We start from the raw sequence: 25,756 nt of genomic DNA, 5'->3' as shown, positions 1-25,756 counted from the left end.
CTTGCGGTCAGATGCCGAGCAGTTGCCATACCAGGCGATGATGCAACCAGCCAGGATGCTCTCAATGGTGCAGCTGTAGAACTTTTTGAGGATTTGGGGACCCATGCCAAATCTTTTCAGTCTCCTGAGGGGAAAGATGTTGTCATGCCCTCTTCACGATTGTCTTGGTATGTTTGGACCATGATAGTTTGTTGGTGATGTGGACACCAAAGAACTTAACTCTCGACCCGCTCCACTACAGCCCCGTCAATGTTAATGGGGGCCTGTTCGGCTCGCCTTTTCCTGTAGTCCACAATCAGCTCCTTTGTCTTGCTCACATTGAGGGAGAGGTTGTTGTCCTGACACCACACTGACATGTCTCTGACGACCTCCCTATAGGCTGTCTCATCGCTGTCTGTGATCAGGCCTACCACTGTTGTTGTCTGCAAACTTAATGATGCTGTTGGAGTCGTTTGGCCACGCAGTCGTGGGTGAACAGGGAGTACAGGAGGGGACTTAGGACACGCCCCTGAGGGGCCCAACTGTTGATGATCTGCATCATGCTGCTACAGTAGGAATACAAACCGTACACAATGATTGCCCATGAAAGTCTAATAGCGTTTTTGCCATTCTCTTACAGACGATACAGCTTGGTAGTCTACCATTGGGGGGGGGGGGGTTGCTCTAAGTGGGGAGTGACTATGAACACCTCACTGCACCCCCAGTGCACTACTGCAAGTAGTGGAACTGTAGTATTTATTATAGGCGTTAGTAGAATATTTTTATACCTGCATACTACTGTGTAAACTCAGCTTGATCTCCAGAGCAAATAAACATTGTCTTAAATACAAGCCATGTCTACTTATTTGCTACATCTACTATTTTAATGAAATATGTTTATTTGCCAACAAATGAGTTGAAATGATACACCAGCTCCCTGCATCAAATATATATTTTTTTATATGACCCTTCTTACATCAGCTGATATATCAAAGTGCTGTACAGAAACCCAGCCTAAAACCCCAAACAGCAAGCAATGCAGGTATAGAAGCACGGTGTCTAGGAATACTAGGCATTCTATATTATACTACAACATCTGTCTATCTGAATATGGATGTTGTGTTTGCTGAATGTTCCAGGGTCCTGAATGTGTTTCAGCTCGTGAACCTTGTCCTGTGTTTGGCAATGGCAGCTGGTGTGTCAGAAGTTCGAGCTCCATGACCTTGGACTCAGACTATACACTTTGGCTCTTGCCAGCCCCATGTGGTATTTTCCTCTTCCGAGTCCAATGATGTTGAGCTTTCATCCAATGGGTCTACAGGATCTGTACTACTAAAGCTGGCGTCAAGGTCATCCTCAGCCGGATTAGTCTGTAGGATACACACTAGTCGGTGATTAGCCAACATTTAACTACTTTACAGTTGTTGTCGACGCAAAGAATAATAAATGGTTAAACTGGATCCACCTTGACAGGGGCGGTACTACGTCCTGAAACGTAGTACGTCGCGATGAATTCTGGATGTTATGGTTTGCTTGAACCAGGAAATGTAAATGTCCCGTTTCTACCGTTGAGATGCAGAAATGCTCGTATTTGCTTGTAGTGAAGAAGTTATAGATTTTTATGACATATTAATGGACAGACATATACACTGAACGAGCAGCGGTTAAATTTCCCTTTAATGTGTGCGGTATAAGTTCTTCTTTGTGTATATGAAAGTGATGTCTGTTTCTTAGTTTATACAATATGTATAATGCTAAAGACTTTGTTTGTGTTGTGTAGTTTGTTCCCCTCATCGTGGATGTGTGCTGTAAGCTGGTAGAGGAAAGAGGGCTAGAGTACACTGGGATCTACAGAGTACCAGGAAACAACGCTGCCATCTCCAGCATGCAGGAGGAGCTGGACAGTAAAGGACTGATGAGTGACATCGACATCCAAGAAGACGTGAGTGACAGACACACATGCATACAGTGTCTTCAGAAAGTGTTCATACCCCTGGACTTATTCCACATTTTGTTACAGCCGGGAATTCAAAATTGATATAATTTTTTATATCACACTACCCCATATGTGAAACAGTGAAAACATGTTTTTAGAAAATGTATTGAAAATTAAATACCGATATTTAATTTACATAAGTATTCATACCCCTAAGTGACTACTTTGTAGAAGCACCTTTGGCAGTGATTACACCTGTGACTCTTTGGGTAAGTCTTTAAGAGCTTCCCACACCTGGATTGTGCAACATGTGACCATTTATTTTCACATTTATTCAGCCTCTGTCAAATTGGTTGCTGATCATTGCTAGACAACCATTTTCAGTTCTTGCCACAGATTTTAAAGTACATTGGCCACTCAGGAACATTCACTTGGTAAATAACGCAAGTGTATATTTGGCCTTGTGCTTTAAGTTATTGTCCTGCTGAAAGGTGAATTAATCTCCCAGTGTCTGGTGGAAGGCAGACTAAACCAGGTTTTCCTCTAGGATTATGCTTGTGCTTAGCTCCATTCCTTTTATTTTTGATCCTGAAAAAATCCCTGGTCTTTAATTATTACAAGCATACCCATAACATGATGTAGCCACCTCTATGCTTTGAAAATATGGAGAGTGGAACTCAGTAATGTGTTGTATTGAATTTGCCCTAAACATAACACACTTTGAGTTTGAATCTATTTTTCGTGGGTCTCTATTTACCACCACAAAGCAAACAAGAAAATGCTCATCCAGGGGCGGCGCTCCTAGTGGCCGGTGATTTTAATGCAGGACAACTCGAATCAGTTTTGCCTCATTTCTACCACCTTTACAACTAGATGGAAAAACAACTTTAAATTACCTTTACTCCACACACACAGACGCATACAAAGCTCTCCCTCCATTTGGCAAATCGGACCATAACACTATCTTCCTGATTTCTGCTTACTAACACATACTCAAACAGGAAATACCAGTGACGTGCTCACTGCGGAAGTGGTCAGATGAAGCGGATGCTAAGCTACAGGACTGTTTCGCTAGCACAGACTGGATTCATCCGATGGCATTGAGGAGTTCACATCTGTCACCAGCTTCATTAATAAGTGCATTGACAACATTGTCCCCATAGTGACTATAAGTAAATATCCCAACCAGAAGCAATGGATTACAGGCAACAATCGTACTGAGCTAAAGGCTCAAATTTGTTCTTAATTGACTTGCCTAGTTAAATAAAGGTAAAATAATTCAAAAACAGGCAAAGTATCAGTACAGGACTAAGATCGAATCCTACTACAACCGCTCTTGAAGCTCGTCAGATGTGGCAGGCTTTGCAAACAATCACAGATATCAAAGGAAAGCACAGCCAAGAGTTTCCCAGTGACACGAGCCTACCAGATTAGCAAAATGCCTTCTTTGCTCGCTTTGAGGCAAACAACACTGAACCATGTGTGAGAGCACCAGCTGTTCCGGACGACTGTATCGCCACGCTCTCTGTAGTCGATAAGAGTATGGCCTTTTAAGCAGGGTAACATTCAAGACCGCTGGGCCAGACGGATTACCAGGACGCATACTCTGAGCATGTGTTTACCAGCTGGCAAAGTGTCTTCACTGACATTTTCAATCCTGTCTCTGACCTAGTCTGTAATACCTAAGTTTCAAGCAAACCACCATAGTCCCTGTGCCCAAGAGCGCCATGGTAGCCTGTCTAAATGACTACTGCCCCGTAGGACTCACATCTGTAGCAATGAAAGGCTGGTCATGGCTCACATAAACACCATCATCATGACAATTACAACAATACTGAATGAACAATGAACACTTTATTTAAACTTAATATAATACATAAAAATCCATTTAGTCTCAAATAAATAACGAAACATGTTCAATTTGGTTTAAATAATGCGGTGTTAAAGAAGAAAGTAAAAGTGCGATATGTGCCATGTAAAAAAAAAAAAGCAAACTTAAGTTCCTTGCTCAGAACATGATATATGAAAGCTGGTGGTTCCTTGTTACATGAGTCTTCAATATTCCTAGTTAAGAAGTTTTAGGTTGTAGTTATTATAGGAATTATAGGGCTATGTCTCTCTACCATTTGTGTTTCATATACCTTTGACTATTGGATGTTCTTATAGGCACTATTGCATTGTATTACCAGCCTAATCTCAGGAGTTGATACAGTAGGCTTGAAGTCATAAACAGCGCTGTGTTTCAAGCATTGCTAAGAGCTGCTGGCAAATGCAGGAAAGTGCTGTTTGAATGAATGCTTGCGAGCCTGCTGCTGCCTACAACCGCTCAGTCAGACTGCTCTATCAAATATCAATTATAGACTTAATTATAATATAATAAACACATAGAAATATGAGCAAATATGTTGTTAATATGTTCAAATCTGGAAATTGTTATTTCGAAAACAAAACGTTTATTCTTTCAGTGAAATACGGAATTGTTCCGTATGTCATCGAACGGGTGGCAACCCTAAGTCTAAATATTGCTGTTACATTGCACGACCTTCAATGTATCCTGGAAGGACATTGACCTCATCCCGTCAGTTGAGGATGCCTGGTCTTTCTTTAAAAGTAACTTCCTCACCATTTTAGATAAGCATGCTCCGTTCAAAAAATGCAGAACTAAGAACAGATATAGCCCCTGGTTCACTCCAGACCTGACTGCCCTCGACCAGCACAAAAACATCCTGTGGCGGACTGCGCTAACATCGAATAGTCCCCGCGATATGCAACTGTTCAGGGAAGTCAGGAACCAATACACACAGTCAGTCAGGAAAGCTAAAGCCAACTTCTTCAGGCAGAAGTTTGCATCCTGTAGCTCCAACTCCAAAAAGTTCTGGGACACTGTGAAGTCCATGGAGAACAAGAGCACCTCCTCCCAGCTGCCCACTGCACTGAGACTAGGTAACATGGTCACCACCGATAAATCCATGATTATCGAAAACTTCAACAAGCATTTCTCAACGGCTGGCCATGCCTTCCGCCTGGCTACTCCAACCTCGGACAACAGCTCCCCCCCCCCCGCAGCTACTCGCCCAAGCCTCTCCAGGTTCTCCTTTACCCAAATCCAGATAGCAGATGTCCTGAAAGAGCTGCAAAACCTGGACCCGTACAAATCAGCTGGGCTGGACAATCTGGACCCTCTATTCCTGAAACTATCCGCCGCCATTGTCGCAACCCCTATTACCAGCCTGTTCAACCTCTCTTTCATATCGTCTGAGATCCCCAAGGATTGGAAAGCTGCCGCAGTCATCCCCCTCTTCAAAGGGGGCGACACCCTGGACCCAAACTGTTACAGACCTATATCCATCCTGCCCTGCCTATCTAAGGTCTTCGAAAGCCAAGTCAACAAACAGGTCACTGACCATCTTGAATCCCACCGTACCTTCTCCGCTGTGCAATCTGGTTTCCGAGCCGGTCACGGGTGTACCTCAGCCACGCTCAAGGTACTAAACGATATCATAACCGCCATCGATAAAAGACAGTACTGTGCAGCCGTCTTCATAGACCTTGCCAAGGCTTTCGACTCTGTCAATCACCGTATTCTTATCGGCAGACTCAGTAGCCTCGGTTTTTCGGATGACTGCCTTGCCTGGTTTACCAATTACTTTGCAGACAGAGTTCAGTGTGTCAAATCGGAGGGCATGCTGTCCGGTCCTCTGGCAGTCTCTATGGGGGTGCCACAGGGTTCAATTCTCGGGCCGACTCTTTTCTCTGTATATATCAATGATGTTTCTCATGCTGCGGGCGATTCCCTGATCCACCTCTACGCAGACGACACCATTCTATATACTTCCGGCCCGTCCTTGGACACTGTGCTATCTAACCTTCAAACGAGCTTCAATGCCATACAGCACTCCTTCCGTGGCCTCCAACTGCTCTTAAACGCTAGTAAAACCAAATGCATGCTTTTCAACCGTTCGCTGCCTGCACCCGCACGCCTGACCAGCATCACCACCCTGGATGGTTCCGACCTTGAATATGTGGACATCTATAAGTACCTAGGTGTCTGGCTAGACTCTAAACTCTCCTTCCAGACCCATATCAAACATCTCCAATCGAAAATCAAATCAAGAGTCGGCTTTCTATTCCGCAACAAAGCCTCCTTCACTCACGCCGCCAAACTTACCCTAGTAAAACTGACTATCCTACCGATCCTCGACTTCGGCGACGTCATCTACAAAATTGCTTCCAACACTCTACTCAGCAAACTGGATGCAGTTTATCACAGTGCCATCCGTTTTGTCACTAAAGCACCTTATACCACCCACCACTGCGACTTGTATGCTCTAGTCGGCTGGCCCTCGCTACATATTCGTCGCCAGACCCACTGGCTCCAGGTCATCTACAAGTCCATGCTAGGTAAAGCTCCGCCTTATCTCAGTTCACTGGTTACGATGGCAACACCCATCCGTAGCACGCGCTCCAGCAGGTGTATCTCACTGATCATCCCTAAAGCCAACACCTCATTTGGCCGCCTTTCGTTCCAGTTCTCTGCTGCCTGTGACTGGAACGAATTGCAAAAATCGCTGAAGTTGGAGACTTTTATCTCCCTCACCAACTTCAAACATCTGCTATCCGAGCAGCTAACCGATCGCTGCAGCTGTACATAGTCTATTGGTAAATAGCCCACCCATTTTCACCTACCTCATCCCCATACTGTTTTTATTTATTTATTTTTATTTTTCTGCTCTTTTGCACACCAATCTCTACCTGTACATAACCATCTGATCATTTATCACTCCAGTGTTAATCTGCATAATTGTAATTATTTGCCTACCTTCTCATGCCTTTTGCACACAATGTATATATAGACTCCCCTTTTTTCTACTGTGTTATTGACTTGTTAATTGTTTACTCCATGTGTAACTCTGTGTTGTCTGTTCACACTGCTATGCCTTATCTTGGCCAGGTCGCAGTTGCAAATGAGAACTTGTTCTCAACTAGCCTACCTGGTTAAATAAAGGTGAAATAAATAAAAAAAAAAAAAATAAATAAAAATAATTATGTACAATTCTGGCAAATTAATTACGGTCTTTGTTAGGAAGAAATAGTCTTCACACTGTTCGCAACGAGCCTGACTGCTGGCACTGAACGCAAGAGTAGTGACACAATTTCCGTAGTTAATATATGGCCTGCTAACATGAATTTATTTTAACTAAATATGCAGGTTTAAAAAATATATACTTGTGTATTGATTTTTTTAGAAAGGCATTGATGTTTATGGTTAGGTACATTGGTGCAACGATTGCTTTTTTCGCGAATGTGCTTTTGTTAAATCATCACCTGTTTGGCAAAGTTGAAGTAGGCTGTGATTCGTTGATAAATTAACGGGCACCATATTGATAATATGCAACGCGCAGGACAAGCTAGTTGAACTAGTAATATCATCAACCATGTGTAGTTAACTAGTGATTATGTTAAGATTTTTTATAAGATAAGTTTAATGCTACCGTGGCTCCTTGCAGCCACCTGGTCCTTTTGATGCTGCACTCGCGTAGCAGGTGGTCATAACACTGCCACGCAGTCTCCTCGTGGATTGCAATGTAATCAGCCATAATCGGCATCCAAAAATGCTATTTAAAAAAAATCGTCCCTGATTAATCGGCCATGCCGATTTAATCGGTCGACCTCTATTCTCTATTTTACATCACACAGCCCTTTCCCACCTGGACAAAAGGACCACCTATGTGAGAATGTTGTTCATTGACTACAGCTCAGCGTTCAACACCAAAGTGCCCTCCCAAGCGCATCACTAAGCTAAGGGTCCTGTTACTGAATACCTCCCTCTACAACCTTTGATCCTGGACTTCCTGATGGGCCGACCCCAGGTGGTGTGGGTAGGCAATAACACATCCGCTACGCTGACTCTCAACACGGGGCCCCTCAAGGGTGCGTGCTCAGTCCCCTCTTGTTCACCCAAGACTGCGTGCCGCGCGCAAATCCAACACCAAGTTTGCAGACGACTCGTCGGTGGAAGGTCTGATCACCGACGACGACGAGGAGGCTTATAGGGAGGTGGTCAGAGACCTGGCAGTCTGATGCCAGGACAAAAACCTTTCCCTTAACGTGGGCAAGAAAAATGTATCAAAGACTACAGGAAACGTAGGGCTGAACACGGCCCCATTCACCTCAACAGGGCTGTAGTGGAGCAGGTTGAAATCTTCAAGTTCCTTGGTGTCCACATCACTAAGGACCTATCATGGTCCAAACACACCGACAGTCGTGAAGAGGGCACGACAATGCTTCTTCCCCCTCAGGAAGCTGAAAAGATTTGGCATAGGCCCTGAGATCTTCAAAAAGTTATATTGCTGCACCATTGAGAGCATCTTGACTGGCTGCATCACCGCTTGGTATGGCAACTGCTCGGCATCCGACCACAAGGGGCTACAGAGGGTAATGTATACGGCCCAGTGCATCACTGGGGCCAAACTCCCTGCCATCCAGGACCTACCAGGCGTTGTCAGAGAAAGGCCCTAAAGCCACCCAAGTCAGACTGTTCTCTCTGCAAGTGGTACCGGAGCGTGAAGTCTGGGATCAAATGGCACCGGATCAGTTAATCAGACGGCTATCCGGAAAGTTTACATTGATTCCTTTTTATATTATTTATTTATCTTAATTCTTTTGCACTGACTTCCAGCCGCGTCCTCAGAGCATGCGCAGACCAGCTGGCTGGTGTGTTTACGGACATATTCAACCACCATTGTCCCTGTTCCCAAGAAAGCTAAGGTAACTGAGCTAAATGACTACCGCCCCGTAGCACTCACTTCCGTCATCATGAAGTGCTTTGAGAGACTAGTCAAAGACCATATCACCTCCACCCTACCTGACACCCGAGACCCACTCCAATTTGCTTACCACCCAAATAGGTCCACAGACGATGCAATCTCAACCACACTGCACACTGCCCTAACCCATCTGGACAAGAGGAATACCTATGTGAGAATGCTGTTCATCGACTACAGCTCAGCATTTAACACCATAGTACCCTCCAAACTCGTCATCAAGCTCGAGACCCTGGATCTTGACCCCTCCCTGTGCAACTGGGTATTGGACTTCCTGACGGGCCGCCCCCAGGTGGCATCTCCGCCCCACTGATCCTCAACACTGGGGCCCCACAAGGGTGCGTTCTGAGCCCTCTCCTGTACTCCCTGTTCACCCACGACTGCGTGGCCATGCACGCCTCCAACTCAATCATCAAGTTTGCGCAAGACACTACAGTGGTAGGCTTGATTACCAACAACGACGAGACGGCCTACAGGGAGGTGAGGGCCCTCGGAGTGTGGTCTCAGGAAAATAACCTCACACTCAACGTCAACAAAATTAAGGAGATGATTGTGGACTTCAGGAAACAGCAGAGGGAGCACCTCGATGGGACAGTAGTGGAGAGGGTAGTAAGTTTTAAGTTCCTCGGCGTACACATCATAGACAAACCGAATTGGTCCACCCAAACAGACAGCGTTGTGAAGAAGGCGCAGCTGCACCTTTTCAACCTCAGGAGGATAAAGAAATTCGGCTTGTCACCAAAAGCACTCACAAACTACAGATGCACAATCGATAGCATCCTGTCGGGCTGTATCACCGCCTGGTACGGCAACTGCTCCGCCCACAACCGTAAGGCTCTCCAGAGGGTAGTGAGGTCTGCACAACGCATCACCGGGGGCAAACTACCTGCCCTTCAGGACACATACACCACCCAATGTCACAGGAAGGCCATAAAGATCATCAAGGACAACAACCACCCGGGCCACTGCCTGTTCACCCCGCTATCATCCAGAAGGCGAGGTCAGTACAGGTGCATCAAAGCAGGGACCGAGAGACTGAAAAACAGCTTCTATCTCAAGGCCATCAGACTGTTAAACAGCCATCACTAACATTGAGTGGCTGCTGCCAACACACTGACTCAACTCCAGCCACTTTAATGGGAATTGATGGAAATTTATGTAAAGTATATCACTAGCCACTTTAAACAATGCTACTTAATACAATGTTTACATACCCTACATTACTCATCTCATATGTATATACTGTACTCTATACCATCTACTGCATCTTGCCTATGCCGTTCTGTACCATCACTCATTCATATATCTTTATGTACATATTCTTTATCCCTTTACACTTGTGTGTATAAGGTAGTAGTTTTGGAATTGTGAGGTTAGATTACGCGTTGGTTATTACTGCATTGTCGGAACTAGAAGCACAAGCATTTCCGTACACTCGCATTAACATCTGCTAACCATGTGTATGTGACAAATACATTTGATTTGATTTTGACACACAAATGGATATTGAGTCCCCACACACACATACTCACACACACACTTTCACACTTCATATGCTGCTGCTACTCTGTTATACTGAATATTCAGACCCATTGACTTTTCCCACATTTTGTTACGTTACAGCCTTATTCTAAAATGGATTCAATCTTTTTTTTTTGCTCATCAATCTACACAATACCCCATAATGACGAAGCGAAAACAGGTTTTTATAGATTTTTGCAAATGTATTACAAATAAAACACATACCTTATTTGCGTAAGTATTCAGACCCTTTGCTTTGAAACTCGAAATTGAGGTCAGGTGCATCCTGTTTCCATTGAACATCCTTGATGTTTATACATCTTGATTGGAGTCCACCTGTAGTAAATTCAATTGATTGGACATGATTTGGAAAGGCACACACCGGTCTAAATACGGTCCCACAGTTGACAGTGCATGTCAGAATAAAAACCAAGCCATGAGGTCAAAGGAATTGTCCGTAGTGCTCAGAGACAGGATTGTGTTGAGGCACAGATCTTGGGAAGGGTACCAAAATATGTCTGCAGCATTGAAGGTCCCCAAGAACACAGTGTCCTCCATCATTCTTAAATTAAAGAAGTTTGGAACCACGAAGACTCTTCCTAGAGCTGGCTGCCCGGACAAACTGAGCAATGGGGGGGAGAAGGGCCTTGGTCAGGGAAGTGACCAAGAACCCGATGTTCACTCTGACAGAGCTCCCGAGTACCTCTGTGGAGATGTGAGAACCTTCCAGAGAACAACAATCTCTTCAACACTCCAACAATCAGGCCTTTATGGTAGAGTGGCCAGATAGAAGCCACTCCTCATTAAAAGGCACATGACAACCCGCTTGGAGTTTTCCAAAAAGCATCTAAAGGACCATGAGAAATAAGACTGGTCTGATGAAACCAAGATTCAACTCCTTGGCCTGAATCACAAGCGTCACGTCTGCAGGAAACCTGGCACCATCCCTACGGTGAAGCATGGTGGTGGCAGCATCATGCTGTGGGGCAGGGACTGGGAGACTAGAGCACTCCAGAGCACTCAGGGTCTCAGACTTTGGTGAATGTTCACCTTGAAACAGGACAAGGACCCTAAGCACATAGCCAAGACAACACAGGGGTGGCTTTGGGACCAGTCTCTGAATGGCCTTGAGTGGCCCAGCTAGAGCCCTGACTTGAATGAAACATCTCTTGAGAGACCTGAAAATAGCTATGCAGCAACGCTCCCCATCCAACCTGACAGAGCTTGAGAGTATCTGCAGAGAGAATGGGAGAAACTCCCCAAATGCAGGTGTGACATGCTTGTAGCGTCATACCCAAGAAGACTCGAGGCTGTAATTGCTGCCAAAGGTGCTTCAACAAAGTACTGAGTAAAGGGTCTGAATACTTATGTAAATTGTTTTTTTTGTTTTTCCCCCACATTTTTGCTTTGTCGTTATGGGGTACTGTGTGTAGATTGATGAGGGGGGGAAACAATTGAATCAATTTCAGAATAAGGCTTTAACGTAACAAAAGAAACTGCACATATATACTGTATTACCTCAACTACCTCGTACCGTTATTTTTTAATGCCATATCCTTTGTGGTTGAATCTGTGTTTGAAATTCCCTGCTCGGCTGAGGATCTTACAGATGTTTTATTTTATTGACCCTTTATTTAAATTCTTATTTACAATGACGGCCTACACCGGCCAAACCCGGATGACGCTGGGCCAATTGTGCACCGCCCTATGGGACTCCCAATCACGTCCGGCTGTGATACAACCTGAATTTGAACCAGGGTGTTTGTAGTGACGCCTCAAGCACTGAGATGCCGTGCCTTAGACCGCTGCGCCACTCGGGAGCAGATAATTGTATGTTTGGTGTAAAGAGATGAGGTAGTCATTAACAGTTATGTTAAACACTATTATTGCACATAGTGAGTCCAGGCAACTTATGTGACTTAAGCACATTTTTACACACAAGCTTAATTAGGCTTGCCATAACAAATAAGTTGTATAATTATTGACTCAAGACATTTCATTTTGAAATAATTTGTACAAATTTCTAAAAACATAATTCCACTCTGACATTATGAGGTATTTGTGTGTAGGCCAGTGACATTTAAAAAAATAAAATTCAGGCTATAACACAACAAAATATGGAAAAAGTCAATGGGTTTCTGAAGGCACTGTATCTATCCCATACTTCACAATGTCTTTAATGCTTTTTCTCTCTTGTTCTCCCTGACAGAAATGGAGGGACCTCAACGTGATCAGTAGTTTACTGAAATCCTTCTTCCGGAAACTTCCAGAGCCCCTTTTCACAAATGGTGAGTCACTGAACACAGTGTAAATGCATGTCTGTAAAGAAGAGAAAATGTGTTAAGGAAGTTGTTAATAAATCACGTATTTATTTATAGTATGCCTTATTGCTCCATGTTCGGTCTTGGTCACTAGAGATACTAAGTGATTCTTAAATTCCTTTTCCAGAAAAATATGCAGATTTTATTGAAGCCAATCGAACAGAAGACTCAGTGGAGAGGTTAAAAGAACTCAAGAGGCTGGTAAGTTACAGCTCATGCTCGATCTGTAGCATTTGAATTGAATTTGAATGTTTGAATTGTTGCATTCTAGCATTGAAAGTTGGTCCTCTTCACAGATTCTTGAATTGCCTGATCATCACTATGAAACCCTCAAATTTCTCTCTGGACACCTCAAGTTGGTCTCTGAAAACTGTGAGAAAAATAAGGTATGTCCGCTTGAGGGTTTAAAAGTATTTAGACATGGAGCCTTTTTAATGTAGCGGCCTAGTGTATATGGACTGGACTGGAAGCCTCTTTTGCTCATCTCTCCTCCCAGATGGAGCCTCGTAACTTGGCCATCGTGTTTGGTCCAACCCTGGTCAGAACCTCCGAGGACAACATGACCAACATGGTCAACCACATGCCAGACCAGTGCAAGATAGTGGAGAACCTCATTCAGCAGTACGACTGGTTCTTCACTGAGGGGGACGATGACCCTGTTGTACGTAGCAGCTCGCTCTCTCACTTCTAAACATAAATCTCCTTACTCTCAGCTGGTAATGGCACAGAATGTTAAATTATCGTTGTGTGATGTAGTTGATGTTTGTTGGTCTTGCAGGTTGCCTGAAGTGTTTGAGGTTCTCTCTCCATCCCTCTTTCCTCCTCTACTTCAACACGATCTCCATTCATCTCCTTCGTTGAATCTCTCTCTCTCCTCTAGACCTCAGTGGAACAAGAGAGTACAGTGCAGTCTCAGCCTGTGCCCAACATCGACCACCTGCTGTCCAACATCGGCCGGACCACAACCACCACCTCGCCTGGGGAAGTCTCAGGTAACTCAGCTGAAGCTCATTGATACCACACCTGGAGAGGATGTAATACAGCACTCCTGTTAGTTTGACTACATGTACCAGATTTACTAAAGTGTAAAACGAAGTATACTAATGAGCTTCAGGGAAAGTGATCCAGGAAATGTGTGTATGTTTAGAGATGTATGTGTTTGTTAGTCCTAAAGTAAGAGGCTTCTTGTTTGCTTTCCATCAGATGATCAAATGCTAAAGTTAAGCAAGTCTACTGAAAAGTGTCATGCTTTTGTAAAGGCAAGCTATTTTAGTCATTTTTGATGGAAGGAGTTTGGGTTACCCACTTGGGAATTGCAACAAAAAAAAAATAGTTAGCAAATGCTGTTAAGCCTTTTGTTTTGGATAAAGGTCTGTTCCGTTATGTCATTATTCTTTATTTTTATATTTCTTTCCCAGTTCCATCTTATGCTTTCTTATGTTTCCTTTTTTCCGTTGCTCGTTGTTTTCCTCCCCGTGCTTTCCTCCTTATCTTGAGATGACGACTCCTTTTCTTTCAGTTATTTTCTTCCCCCCCTCCTCCCACATAAACCCGGCATGTTCTTTCCCCCCAAAAACAACAAACAAACAAAACAACAAAGTGGAAGTGTTAACCCTTCTGACCCCTACCCTTGGTTTGTGTGTAGTGTGTTTTTTTCTCCCTTGTCCCTGTCCAGCACTCACACATTGACCCAATCTGACACAGGCCAAGTGGGCGGCGTCTATCACTCGCTGATGTCACTGGTGGACTCTGTAATGTCAGTGGTGGACAGCTGGGACTGTAGGAAGAAGGACGATGAGTGTTGTCACCAGTGTAGCTGCCTAGTCTGCAGAAACCCTCAGCTCTGTTAAATTGGGGGTGAAACATGAAGGAGAGGAGAGAAAAAAAAGAAAAACGGAAAGAAAGAGAAGTCGATGTTTTGTCATTTCCTGTCGGTGTGCACGTTTTTCATATTTCCCCCAAAAATCTAAATACCTAATAACCTGAAGGTTACATACAGAGCAGTGCCTGCTGTACTTTCTACTGAAAGCCTTTCTGCTGTCTCTTGTCTCTAAAGCTGATCGCGAGGACAAGTAGCATGGTACGGTCAAACCACGGTTTCACAACCGCCCGCTCATGTGGCATTACTGTCATGGCGTCTGAGTGGGGGTGCGGGGGGTTGTAGTGTTGTAGTGGTGTTGGGCTGAGCTGGCTGTTGTCAAACACACTAATCTAAATGACATCTAGGAGAGATCAGCACCTCGTTAGACCCACACACTCACCATATACACAGACTAGGGTGGTTAGATAGATAGCAGTGAGGTGGTAAGCAAAGTGGCTCTGATGGCATTAGTCCCTTCAGCCTCTTTCTGCCCTCCTGTCACGTTTGAGATAGACACCATAGGGTGAATCTCTAACATATTGTCTTGTACGCTTTCTCCCCGTCTCCTCAAAACGTCAGATGGAAGCAAGGACAGCATTGGAGGACAAGGTTTGAGGAGATCTCTTCTTGCTTCCCTCTGTCGTTTTGTGGGCGAGGACGCAAAAAAAATCTAGCAAAGACTTCTGAGATTCACCCCCAGTCTTATCAATGAACCACTGTTCTTTCAGCATCAGAAACACCAACTACAGCCAAACACTGCCACCTAGCTACCTCCTTGTCTTTCACGGCTACATACTTCTACCCCAATGCCTCAACCATCCACATCTATCAAATACCCACCTCCCCCATCAAAAGCCTTGCGTAGCACACTGATATACGCACCAGTTTGAGTCAATTCCACCTAAATTCCAGTTGATTCAGGTAAATAACATTTCCTATGTGGAGATATTCCATGTCCAATTCAGCTGACAAGAATTTAAATGAAATTGACCCCAACTTGGACACGCACAACTCGAAATTAAGCGCACACACTTAAGTCGTACCCTCCACACTATTGTGACTTGATAGTGGTAGTATTGATGCGGTAGGAAATGGTTTCTTTTACATTTTCTTTGATAAGGTTTTTGTACAGTCCTTGTTTTGTAGTGTTTATGGTCATCAGTCATATGCAGTTGACTTAGACTAACATGTTCGAGAGTGCTACAGGGATTGTAAAACCGAGCTCTGGACATATTGCACAACCTGTCCATTCTGTGGCTAACTTGCATGGGTGGAACTACTGACTTAACACTGCTCTGTCCCCTTAACTCTGGTTGTGAAGACTTGTCATCCCTTCCTCTGTGATTGATACCTCTCAGTTGGGATAGAATGCCCTGTTGCTATTGGCTGTCTATGTACTGTGACTGACGTAACCTGTGGTCCGTGATGTGTTGATGTCGTCCCATTGGGTACATCCTGTTATGAGCATGAGCTGCTTCCTGTCCTAATGCGCACTGCCGGGTTTCATCTTCTTCCTCTCATCCCTCCATTACTGGCCTCCTCTTCTTCCACTCATGGGCGGAGTCTTTCTTCAGCGTTTCCTTCGTCCATCTCTGTGGGCTACAAATATCTCCACTGTCTGTTGAATCTACTGCCCCCTCATGGTGCAGGTTTCTGTCTCTTCTTCTCTCTACCCTGTGATCTCCCTACAGTCGCTCTACCCTTGATACTTGTTGTTCAGGTTATATGTGTCTTAAAGGATGTTACTAATGCCCCTCTCCTCTCTCACAGATTCAACGTGTAGTGACTCCTCCAAATCAAAGGTATGTGGCACTGGGGTGTCTGGCTGTCTCTTGCTTCCTATTTGATGTTAATTACCTTCACTAAGTAGAGAGAGAGATCTAAAAGGCCTTGTCCTGCTCACTGGAATGTTCTACCGTTTACATTTTTAGACATTTAGCAGATGGTCTTATCCGGAGTGATTAGCAATTGACCATGCCGTTTCAGAGCAGACTTGGCCAAATTCCTCATTTAAGAACAATGATGTGTTTTAATGTAATACGACGTCCTGGTACTCTGTCCCAGCAGGGCTTGTGGGGGTCTGGGAAGGACCAGTGTAGCAGGGAGATGCTGCTCTCTTCTTTCTTTGTCAGCCGCAAGCGTAAAAAGCCCAAGGACAAGACTCAGCCCAGCAGCTCTGACGACGACCTGGATGCCGTGTTTGATAAGAAGGAGGAGGAGCCAGAGCCGAGCCACCAGGCCCTCCACCCCGCCTGGTCCCCAGAGAGCCAGACAAAAGAGGAGGAGGAGAGGGATGTCGAGGTCGTCAGCGAGAGAGGGGTACAGCCTGGGGACAAGTTCCAAACCAACGGGAAAGAGTCCCGTTCAGACAGCCTCATGTCTCAGCCCTCTCCCAAACACACCCCCAGCTTCCGTACATCCTCCACCTGCTCCCCCTATGCCTCACCGTCCCGGTCCCCCAGACTTGGCTACCGCAGCCAGGTAGCACACCAGTCTTCCCTGTCGGACCCTCCCTCCAACTACGACGAGGTCTCAGACCTGGGCACCATGGACAGCACCAGCTCCCAGGCATCTGTCACAGGTCCCAGGGTGAGACATGGCAGGACGGGGGGCTTGGGGCCAGAGACTGGGGCCAGCGGCCTAGGGGCAGAGGTCAGCTCCATCACCTCAGACTACTCCACCACCTCCTCCATGACCTTCCTGACAGGGGCCGATCTGAGCACGCTCAGTCCAGAGGTTTGCTCGGTGGCCGAGAGCAGGGGAGGAGACGACGCTGATGATGAGCGTAGTGAGCTGATTAGTGAGGGCCGGCCCATGGAGACGGATAGTGAGAGTGACCTATCAGTGTTTGTTGGGGGCGGGAAGGAAGCAGGGCCGGTGGAGAAGATCTGCCAATCAGATGTGTCGGATGCCCCCAGGCCCCTCCCCTCCCATAGACTCATTGAATGTGACACTCTCTCCAGGAAGAAGTCAGCAGCGCGGCAGAAGACTGACAGCGAGTCCTCATTGGACGGAGGGCGGAGCGACAAGGACTCCACTAGGCTGTCTTGTGTTCCAGGGGCAGTTAAGGTGCGTTCCACTGACAGCCTTAGCGCCTCCTCCCGCAGCGAGTTGGAGGTGGGGGCTGAGCCTGCGTGGCGTCTCAAAATTACAGACCGGCTGAAGTTCCGCCTGCTGACGTCCGTAGACGACATGTTCGGGGTGGGTACCCAGCGGAGCCGCTCTCCAGAGGGACGCAGGGAAAAGAAGAAGAACATCAGACGCAGACACACCATGGGAGGCCAGAGGGACTTTGCTGAACTGTCTGTGATGGGGGACTGGCAGGAGGGCGGGATGGGCGGGGGCTCGCGGGCGGAGCTGTCGGCCGTGGACCGGCTGAAGCCAAAGTGTTCTTCCCAGGACTTCTCCATCCGGGAGTGGATTGCCCGCGAGCGCCACCGCACCTCCAACCCCGAGGTCAGCCTGGACTTCACTGAACACCAGGGTGCGCCGCTCCTCTTCCGCAGCCCTGACCCCAACCAGGCCCAGGAGGCCCCGTCATCGTCCCTCTCAGAACCCCTCTCACCACGCCCGGCTCCAGCTGAGCTACTGAATGGAGACGCAGGCCCCCAGAATAAAAGCCTGAGCCTGTCGGCCACTGCACACCCACACAAACTCTCTGGTGCCCAGGTTGTCCACTCTCGCTTCTACCAGTACCTGTGAGAGGGGGTGTCGTCTGTCTGTGTTTGAGACCCATGGATTTTATTTTGTAATTGACCGGTGAGCATGTTCAGGTACTGTGAAGTGACTTCTGAGTGTGTGTGTGTACGAAGAGTCTGTTTGGTGGTGTGTATGTTTGTACTCTTAGAATGTTTACTTCACAGGGGTGGTGTGTGTTACTCAACACAACACGGCATGGAACAAAACATTCAGTTGATGTAGGTATATTTTCTCCATTTTCATGACAAATGAAAGTTTGGGATGGGTGTTGGGGTAGAGAAATCGTCACTCAACATAAATTCCTGTTTTGCTGAAGGTAGTGACTCGAGGGCCTCTTGCTCATGGATGAACTGATGCGTCTGAAGGTTGATTGGTGTAAGGAAGTTTAAACATGGCTGGCGTTAAAGATTGTGAAAAGGTTAGCTAAGTGGCTTTAAGATACAGTAACTGACTAGTAGGATGATTAGGAGGTACAGGGAACGTTTGTAAAAGTATTGCAGTGGAGCTGTGTTTGTTGTAAGAGGGTCTGTTGGTTAAAAGTGAGTCCTTCAGTAACCAAATGAAGAATGTACAACGTGCTTGCTGTAATACTGACTGAAGCTTTAGTTGCTTGTGTTCTCATTTGAAATTGTACATATCCCCCCTTCCTCTCTCTCTCTCCTCTCTCTCTCTCTCCCCTCTCTCTCTCGCTCTCTCTCCCCTCTCTCTCTCTCTCCATCTCTCTCTCTCTACTTGAAGGGAGCTTTTATTTTCGGGGTAGCCTGTGTTTTGGACTGCCATATGTGCTCTATTGCCGCCGTCAAGTGGCCTCAAGGTGCATTGTGACAAGAAGACACTGGACTAACGACGTCATGAAAATACGATAATTACTTTTTATTCCACCCTTTTAAGTGATAGAAAAGGAGCAGTCAACAACTACTTCCCTCTATTGCAATATGCTGTGTATTTGTTGATATGCTTGTGGTTTCATGCTTCAGTCAGTTACTGACATCAGACTGCTGCGAAATTATCGAGAGAGAGAAGAAATTGAATAATCAAATCTGAAATCATGTTTCTTCGCAATAGAAAGTGCCTCAATGAACTGTAAAGGGTGCAATATCGTCTTTGTTGAGATGCATAAAGATGTTACTACGAATGCCATTTTTATCGTTGACTAACACTGTCATTCTACAGGTTCTGTCTTACACGGAGAAGAACGCTGGGCTTCCATTCCTTAGGCATTCCACTCTGGTCTTAACATGTTTTATACTTTTCTTTTTCCTTTTTTTTTTGCATTTTGGATTTTAACACAACTTGAATTTTAAATATTTCTGTAAAAAAAAAAAAGAGTAACTTAAATGTGTATATAAATGCCATGTTTTAGCTGCTTTTTTTGTTTCATTTCCATCAAATTGAATTTTTTTGTAAGGTAAAAAGTACAGTATTGTGAGATGTTGCTGATTGGAGCCTGATGGTATGTGTGGGTGTTAAGTCTAGTGGTTATCTTGGGAGAGATCCCTCCCTGCATATGAAGAGGCTTCATTGAACTGCTGGACCATTTGTATCAATATACCCTGTTCACTCTGAGTGGAGGGGCCACGGGCTCCTAAAACACTGGAAATAAATCTTATAAATGGCTACAAGGGCACGGCTGGTGTTTCAGAATCTCCTGCACTCCCTAGTTAGTTCCTATTAAACAGCATTGGTCTGTTTCTTGCATGGTGTCCTAACTGATGTTGCTTGTATCTGGTAGGAGTTAACGTCCTTTAGTTGTGCCCCTTTTGACCACTGGAGGGCAGTGTGTCCAAGCAAAGCAAATCCACCAAGAACAAAATGTACTCGGATAAATTTGAAAATGCTTTATGTACAAGTCGCACACACATAGTTCAGGACTTTTCAACAATGTAAGATTTATACATTTTGTACATCAGCTGACTAGAAACTTTCACTGACAATACTAACAGAAATGACATCTCGACGGACATTCAAGCTGTTTAACAAATAACCAAACATTGTAACTTGCCAAATTAGAAAAGATACACTGAATGTGCCTCAAGAACCTTTGATGTAGTTACAACAGCCAGAACATGTTCAGGTGTCTATTTTATACAAGCACAATATTACTGTGTTATAGTACATATATAATGGGTGTTATAAAATCACATGTTCCTACATACAGACTGGTCAGATTGTAACGATTCAACTGAAGTCATTACGTGTCATGTTGTACAATATTTGTTTGTATATAACTATAGAGCTCCACATGTGCCTGCAGTTGTTGGCAGAAGGACAACTGGGGGCTGGCTTTGACCAATCTTGCTTACATGAAAAATGAAAAGTTATGTTTCCATTGAAGGGTTTATAGTCCCTGACATGAATACCTTGGTTAACCCCTAGTAGTAAGGCACAGTGACTAACAACACTAGAGCTCCATTCCAAATGAAAATAAATGTCCTACTGAATGTAATAACCCCAAAAGAGGTCAAAATAGTTTAACAAACATGTAGTCTCTAACATTGTGTCCTCATTTGGAAAGGATGTCCAAATGTAACCACCGTACATCAATTCAAAGCCATACTGAACATTACAAACCCCAATTAAGATAAATAAATGCTACTGCTGTTTTAGTATCATGGATACAATCCTCAGAAAGTTGTTGAATTGTAATTTATAATGATGGTACCAACAATGGGTAGCTCCTGTATGTTCCCTCCATCTTTACTGCATTGGAATTGATTAGCCATGATATTTGGGAAGGGAATATGGGATATTTTGTGCTGCATCCCTACACGGATGCCGTTGGGGTGGTTCACTACAGCATCTAACATTCACAGGTGGGTTTACTGGTCTCCTTCAGTGATCAGTTTATTTGGTCCAGAAAAATAACTTGGAGCACTGCTAAGAGTTTTTTTTTTTTTTTTTTTTTTTTACCAGAGTCAACACCGCCTGTGGGTTGTATCTCCTCTCCCCCACACACGTCTTTAGCACAAAAGTTCCCCTACGAATGTTATGGCTAATAAATTCCAATGCAGTAAAGATGGAGGACAGGGGTGGTACCATCGTCAAATTACATAATTCACCAACCACCAGAACGTTTCTGATTGTTTCCGTGATTCCGGTGTTAACCTCTTAAATGTAAAGTACCCATTATTTGGGGACCCTATTTAATTTTTCAGTTCAGTCTGGTATGAGAACGGTAGCCCCTATTTGCAAAAGCAGGGTATCTGCGGAAAGCGGAGTATCTTTGCTGTTGATCTGTGCCTTAGAAGCTTTGGTGAGTTACTGCCATATATGGACATAAGGGCTGGCCGAGCCGATGACCTCGTTTCAAGATGTCTGCTACCTACATTCCGGTTAGCCTTGTGAGGCATAAACGAAATCAACATGGAATACGTTGATTCATACCGTAAACCAGGATACCACATCATGAGGATGTCTTATTTGTCTGCATGTGACGTACAGTTGTTGATTTTACACGTTTTCACCAAACAGCAAAGGTAAACTTCGATTGGGTCTGTGTTTGAGCTATAGCTAAATGGGGGTATGACATTAATCTCTAGGTTGGTAGGAACAAATTTAGCCTATTGCCAAATGTATCTGATGACATGACTTAATGGCAACATCGAGTCACTATATTTGCGCATGAAAAATATGATGAAAACACATTGGATATCCCCTGTATGTCCGACACCCCGCAAATGTTTGCGAGAGGTTGGTGTTGTAGAAATTTAGTTTTTATAGTGAACATTAACCTTTGGGCACATGCAGTGTGCAAAAACAGTGCAATTACCACATTTAGACACTTTGGAGAGGTTGAAAGGACACTTGAATAACACCATCACAATGTTTGAGTGAGGTTGATATGGTAGAAAGTGTGTTTTATACTGAACAAATCGCATTAAGGGATTCCAAATATGTAATAGCACTGGAATTATCTAATTTACAGACATATGCCGCTTTGGAGAGGTTTAGGGACACTTGGAAACGTTATGTGACCACACCTGACACCACTTACTAAAACATCTGCCATTTCTAGTTGTTAGGTCTATCAATCCCATTTTTTTCCTGATATTGTTCACATGTTGTGGAAGCCATCACATGTGTTTCCAGCTCTTGGCATCAATAATTCACTTATAGCTTGTCAATGAGCGATTACTTTCAAAATAAAAATGATTTTGTGTGTGCTTGATCTTGTGTATTCTGAACTATGTAACTCCTATCTTCTGATTCCCAGATGTCATCTTTTCAAATATACCACGTTTTTGCATGTCAGAATGATGTAATTACACATGAATAGTAGTTACCTTTGAGTATTTCTATTTAGGAGAAAATCTACATTTTGCCATTACATCTAAGAGGATAAAAACAGCAGCACAATTTGATGTCTGCTGGCCAGTCCAGTTGTCAGCCAACCAGAAGTGATGAGGAAGAGGAAAAGGGTGAGGTGTGAGGTTAGTGGTACATGCAGGTACTGTGCCCTAAAGAGAAGCCCAAATTATACAGAGGATGGAGTAGGTTAGCCTGATCCTAGATCTGTTTCACCAATGCCAACTCTAAATTATCATTAGCTGACCAGCTGAGTTGGCAAGACGGCACAAACAGATCTGGAAACAGGCTATGGGTGGGGGTAATGAGTTGAGAAAGATTTGTTGCATATTGTGCTGTAGTAACTGGCTAGAGCGTTAACCATGTGTCAGCTGGTTTAACCATCGCCCTCATCCTCCTTGTCCTTCTCTTCCTCGCTCGGTAAGTCCGGCAGTCGGAAACACTCCTCAAAGAAGTTGACCAGTGATTGGCTCAGGTGTTGCCGAGTGCCATCGCTATGCAGGAAGTGTCCCTCGTCTGGGTAGATCTACAGTACAAAAACAGAAAATAATGTAGGTAACACAATATTTGACACCCTGCTCATTACGCCTTCATTGCAATGTCCTAAACATGTCGTAAAGCTAAACTGTCAAGCCTACCTGTAAAGAGTAATTTGCCTTCTCGTTGATTAAATGGTTGATGAATTTTGCAGAGTGCTGGAAATGGACTTTCTCTGTAGGGAGGGAGAGCAGGTAACAGGATGTGCAAGATGTTTATATTCAGTCACAGTACTTCAACAACAATCAGGCTCAATCAGTTAAAATTACTTTGACAGTAACTTAGCCGATGCCCAAATAGGAGTTGGATAGGCAACAAAAACAAGTCTGGGACCAGGCTAACGTATTGATATTGTTTAAAGTAATGACTGTACCATCAGCGGTTGGATGGATAATCATGTACTTCCTGTCCATGAGACGACCTGCCCGATGTGCTAAACTGGCCATCTGAAGGAAAGAGAATGCCACCATGAAATACATAGCATCTTACACATTGACTGACTAGTGTAAATACAGTGTGTGAACTGTTGTCATTACCGAGTATATTCGAGAGTCTGTCTTTGGTGATCCAAGGTACCGCTCTGAAAATGCTGAAGCTGGAGAATAAAGAAATAACACACACATAATATCATGTTATAAGGCACTGTTCATAGAACAATTTATAGTTTGTGGGGATAAATTATTTGTGCAGTAAGAAATTGTGTTGCTAAAGAAAATAATCACGTTATACCGTATAACTCAAAATCTGTGATGGGTGAGACGGCGGCTCCACATTTAAGCAGGGAGTCATCAGAACTTAAAAGCATTGTGGCCAAATACCCTCCGTAAACCTATGGATAGATATGTTACAGTATCAAGTTTACTGAACCGACAGTACAGAAATGCATTGATGACATATCAAGGCTAGAGACTCCAGATACACCACTCCAAAGGTAGTTTCTTCCCAATTTAAGTACAAACTGCATACACACTCAAACTTTCTATAGACAAAGGAAGACTGAGTGCCAGACTGAAACCTATTGAATTGTTTATGTTGTCCGCTCTGTGTTGTTGCTGGACCGTAGTGTAGTAGTAGTGTGTCTCAAATGGCACACTAATCCTTTTACAGTGCATTACTTCAGGTTAAAAGTAGGCCACTACAATAGAGTGCCATTTGGCATGTACCCCCCCTAGATATGAGAAGGTGAGCTTCTGCTCTATTTTCCAGATGGAGTGAAAGCCCTCGTCCACTCTGAATATACACTGCTCAAAAAAATAAAGGGAACACTAAAATAACACATCCTAGATCTGAATGAATGAAATATTCTTATTAAATACTTTTTTCTTTACATAGTTGAATGTGCTGACAACAAAATCACTCAAAAATAATCAATGGAAATCAAATTTATCAACCCATGGAGGTCTGAATTTGGAGTCACACTCAAAATTAAAGTGGAAAACCACACTACAGGCTGATCAAAATGAGGCTCAGTAGTGTGTGTGGCCTCCACGTGCCTGTATGACCTCCCTACAATGCCTGGGCATGCTCCTGATGAGGTGGCAGATGGTCTCCTGAGGGATCTCCTCCCAGACCTGGACTAAAGCATCCGCCAACTCCTGGACAGGCTGTGGTGCAACGTGGCGTTGGTGGATGGAGCGAGACATGATGTCCCAGATGTGTAAGACGCTTTTATGCAAATCGAACCCACCACCCTGGCGTGACAAGCACCATGCTCTACCAACTGAGCTACTCTTTCTTCAGCTCAAATACAGTACAAGAATTGACAAGAAGGGAAGTAAAGTGAACCCAATTACGTTTTTTTTAAAATAAGTAGCTAAGCTTGTTTTCTTCAAGCATTGATTGTCCTTACCTTTCCATATACTCCCATTCGACTTTTGTCGATGTACATTTCTTTGGATATCAGTCTGGAATAAAGAAGAAAAAAACAATCAATGCTTTGGTTGGAAGGTCAAAATAGGTATTACATTTCCAACAACACAGTAACGAACGTCCTGAAACAAACACATCATAATCATGTTTTCCCACTATAATTCAACTGTACCTGCATATATACTGAACAAAAATATAAATGCAACATGCAACAATTTAATATGTTTTACTGAGTTACAGCCCACCCACTTGGGGAGCCAGGCCCAGCCAATCAGAATACGTTTTTCCCTACAAAAGTGCTTTATTACAGACAGAAATACTATTTTATTACAGACACAAATAACCCCCCTCCCCTCAGACAATTCCGCAGGTGAAGAAGCCGGATGTGGAGATCCTGGGCTGGCATGGTTACATGTGGTCTGTGGTTGTGAGGCCAGTTGGGCGTACTGCCAAATTCTCAAAAATGACATTGGAGGCTTATGGTAGAGAAATTAACATTAAATTATCTGGCAACAACTCCGGTGGACATTCCTTATGTCAGCATACCAATTGCATGCTCCCTCAACTTGAGACATCTATGGTATTGTGTTGTGTGACAAAACGGCACATTTGAGAATGGCCTTTTATTGTCCCCAGCATAAGGTGCATTTGTGTAATGATCATGCTATTTAATGAGCATCTTGATATGCCTCACCTGTCAGGTGGCTGGATTATTGGCAAAGGAGAAATGCTCACCGACAGGGATGTAAACAAATTTGTGCACAGAATTTGAGAGGATAGATATTTCTGTGATCTTTTATTTCAGGTCATGAAACATGGGACCAACACTTTACATGTTGCGTTTATATTTTTGTTCAGTATAAATACTGTAAGACGTAACATGGTATTAGTATATTATCATAAA

The 25,756-nt window shown here is 44.2% G+C and overlaps 2 protein-coding genes across 7 annotated transcripts in view; one reads left to right on the top strand and one right to left on the bottom strand.

The window, feature by feature from the left end:
- The window catches only part of LOC110508654 (rho GTPase-activating protein 21), an 87,093-nt gene extending 67,328 nt beyond the window's left edge, over positions 1–19,765 (top strand). For 2 of the 4 annotated variants that reach the window (XM_021589343.2, XM_021589342.2), the window contains exons 11-18: positions 1,760–1,921; positions 12,470–12,548; positions 12,709–12,782; positions 12,878–12,967; positions 13,078–13,242; positions 13,462–13,573; positions 16,213–16,244; positions 16,507–19,758. In XM_021589343.2, coding sequence (XP_021445018.2) covers positions 1,760–1,921; positions 12,470–12,548; positions 12,709–12,782; positions 12,878–12,967; positions 13,078–13,242; positions 13,462–13,573; positions 16,213–16,244; positions 16,507–18,144 — 2,352 coding nt within the window. In that variant the 3' untranslated portion in view covers positions 18,145–19,758. Of the gene's footprint in view, positions 1–1,759; positions 1,922–12,469; positions 12,549–12,708; positions 12,783–12,877; positions 12,968–13,077; positions 13,243–13,461; positions 13,574–16,212; positions 16,245–16,506 lie in introns of all 4 variants that reach the window. The other 2 variants (XM_021589340.2, XM_021589341.2) reach the window with 2 other exon arrangements.
- A 194-nt stretch (positions 19,766–19,959) lies between these two features.
- LOC110508657 (dipeptidyl aminopeptidase-like protein 6) overlaps positions 19,960–25,756 on the bottom strand; it is a 119,140-nt gene continuing 113,343 nt past the window's right edge. For all 3 annotated transcript variants that reach the window (XM_021589344.2, XM_036966513.1, XM_036966511.1), the window contains exons 21-26: positions 24,833–24,887; positions 23,713–23,812; positions 23,520–23,578; positions 23,357–23,429; positions 23,085–23,158; positions 19,960–22,972 (exon numbers count right to left, since the gene is read on the bottom strand). In XM_021589344.2, the coding sequence (XP_021445019.1) occupies positions 22,823–22,972; positions 23,085–23,158; positions 23,357–23,429; positions 23,520–23,578; positions 23,713–23,812; positions 24,833–24,887 (511 nt within the window). In that variant the 3' untranslated portion in view covers positions 19,960–22,822. The remainder of the gene's footprint in view (positions 22,973–23,084; positions 23,159–23,356; positions 23,430–23,519; positions 23,579–23,712; positions 23,813–24,832; positions 24,888–25,756) is intronic.

Source organism: Oncorhynchus mykiss, chromosome 28, assembly GCF_013265735.2.
Source record: "Oncorhynchus mykiss isolate Arlee chromosome 28, USDA_OmykA_1.1, whole genome shotgun sequence".
NCBI classification, from domain to species: Eukaryota; Metazoa; Chordata; class Actinopteri; order Salmoniformes; family Salmonidae; genus Oncorhynchus; species Oncorhynchus mykiss.
This window is presented reverse-complemented; position numbering and strand designations above follow the sequence as displayed.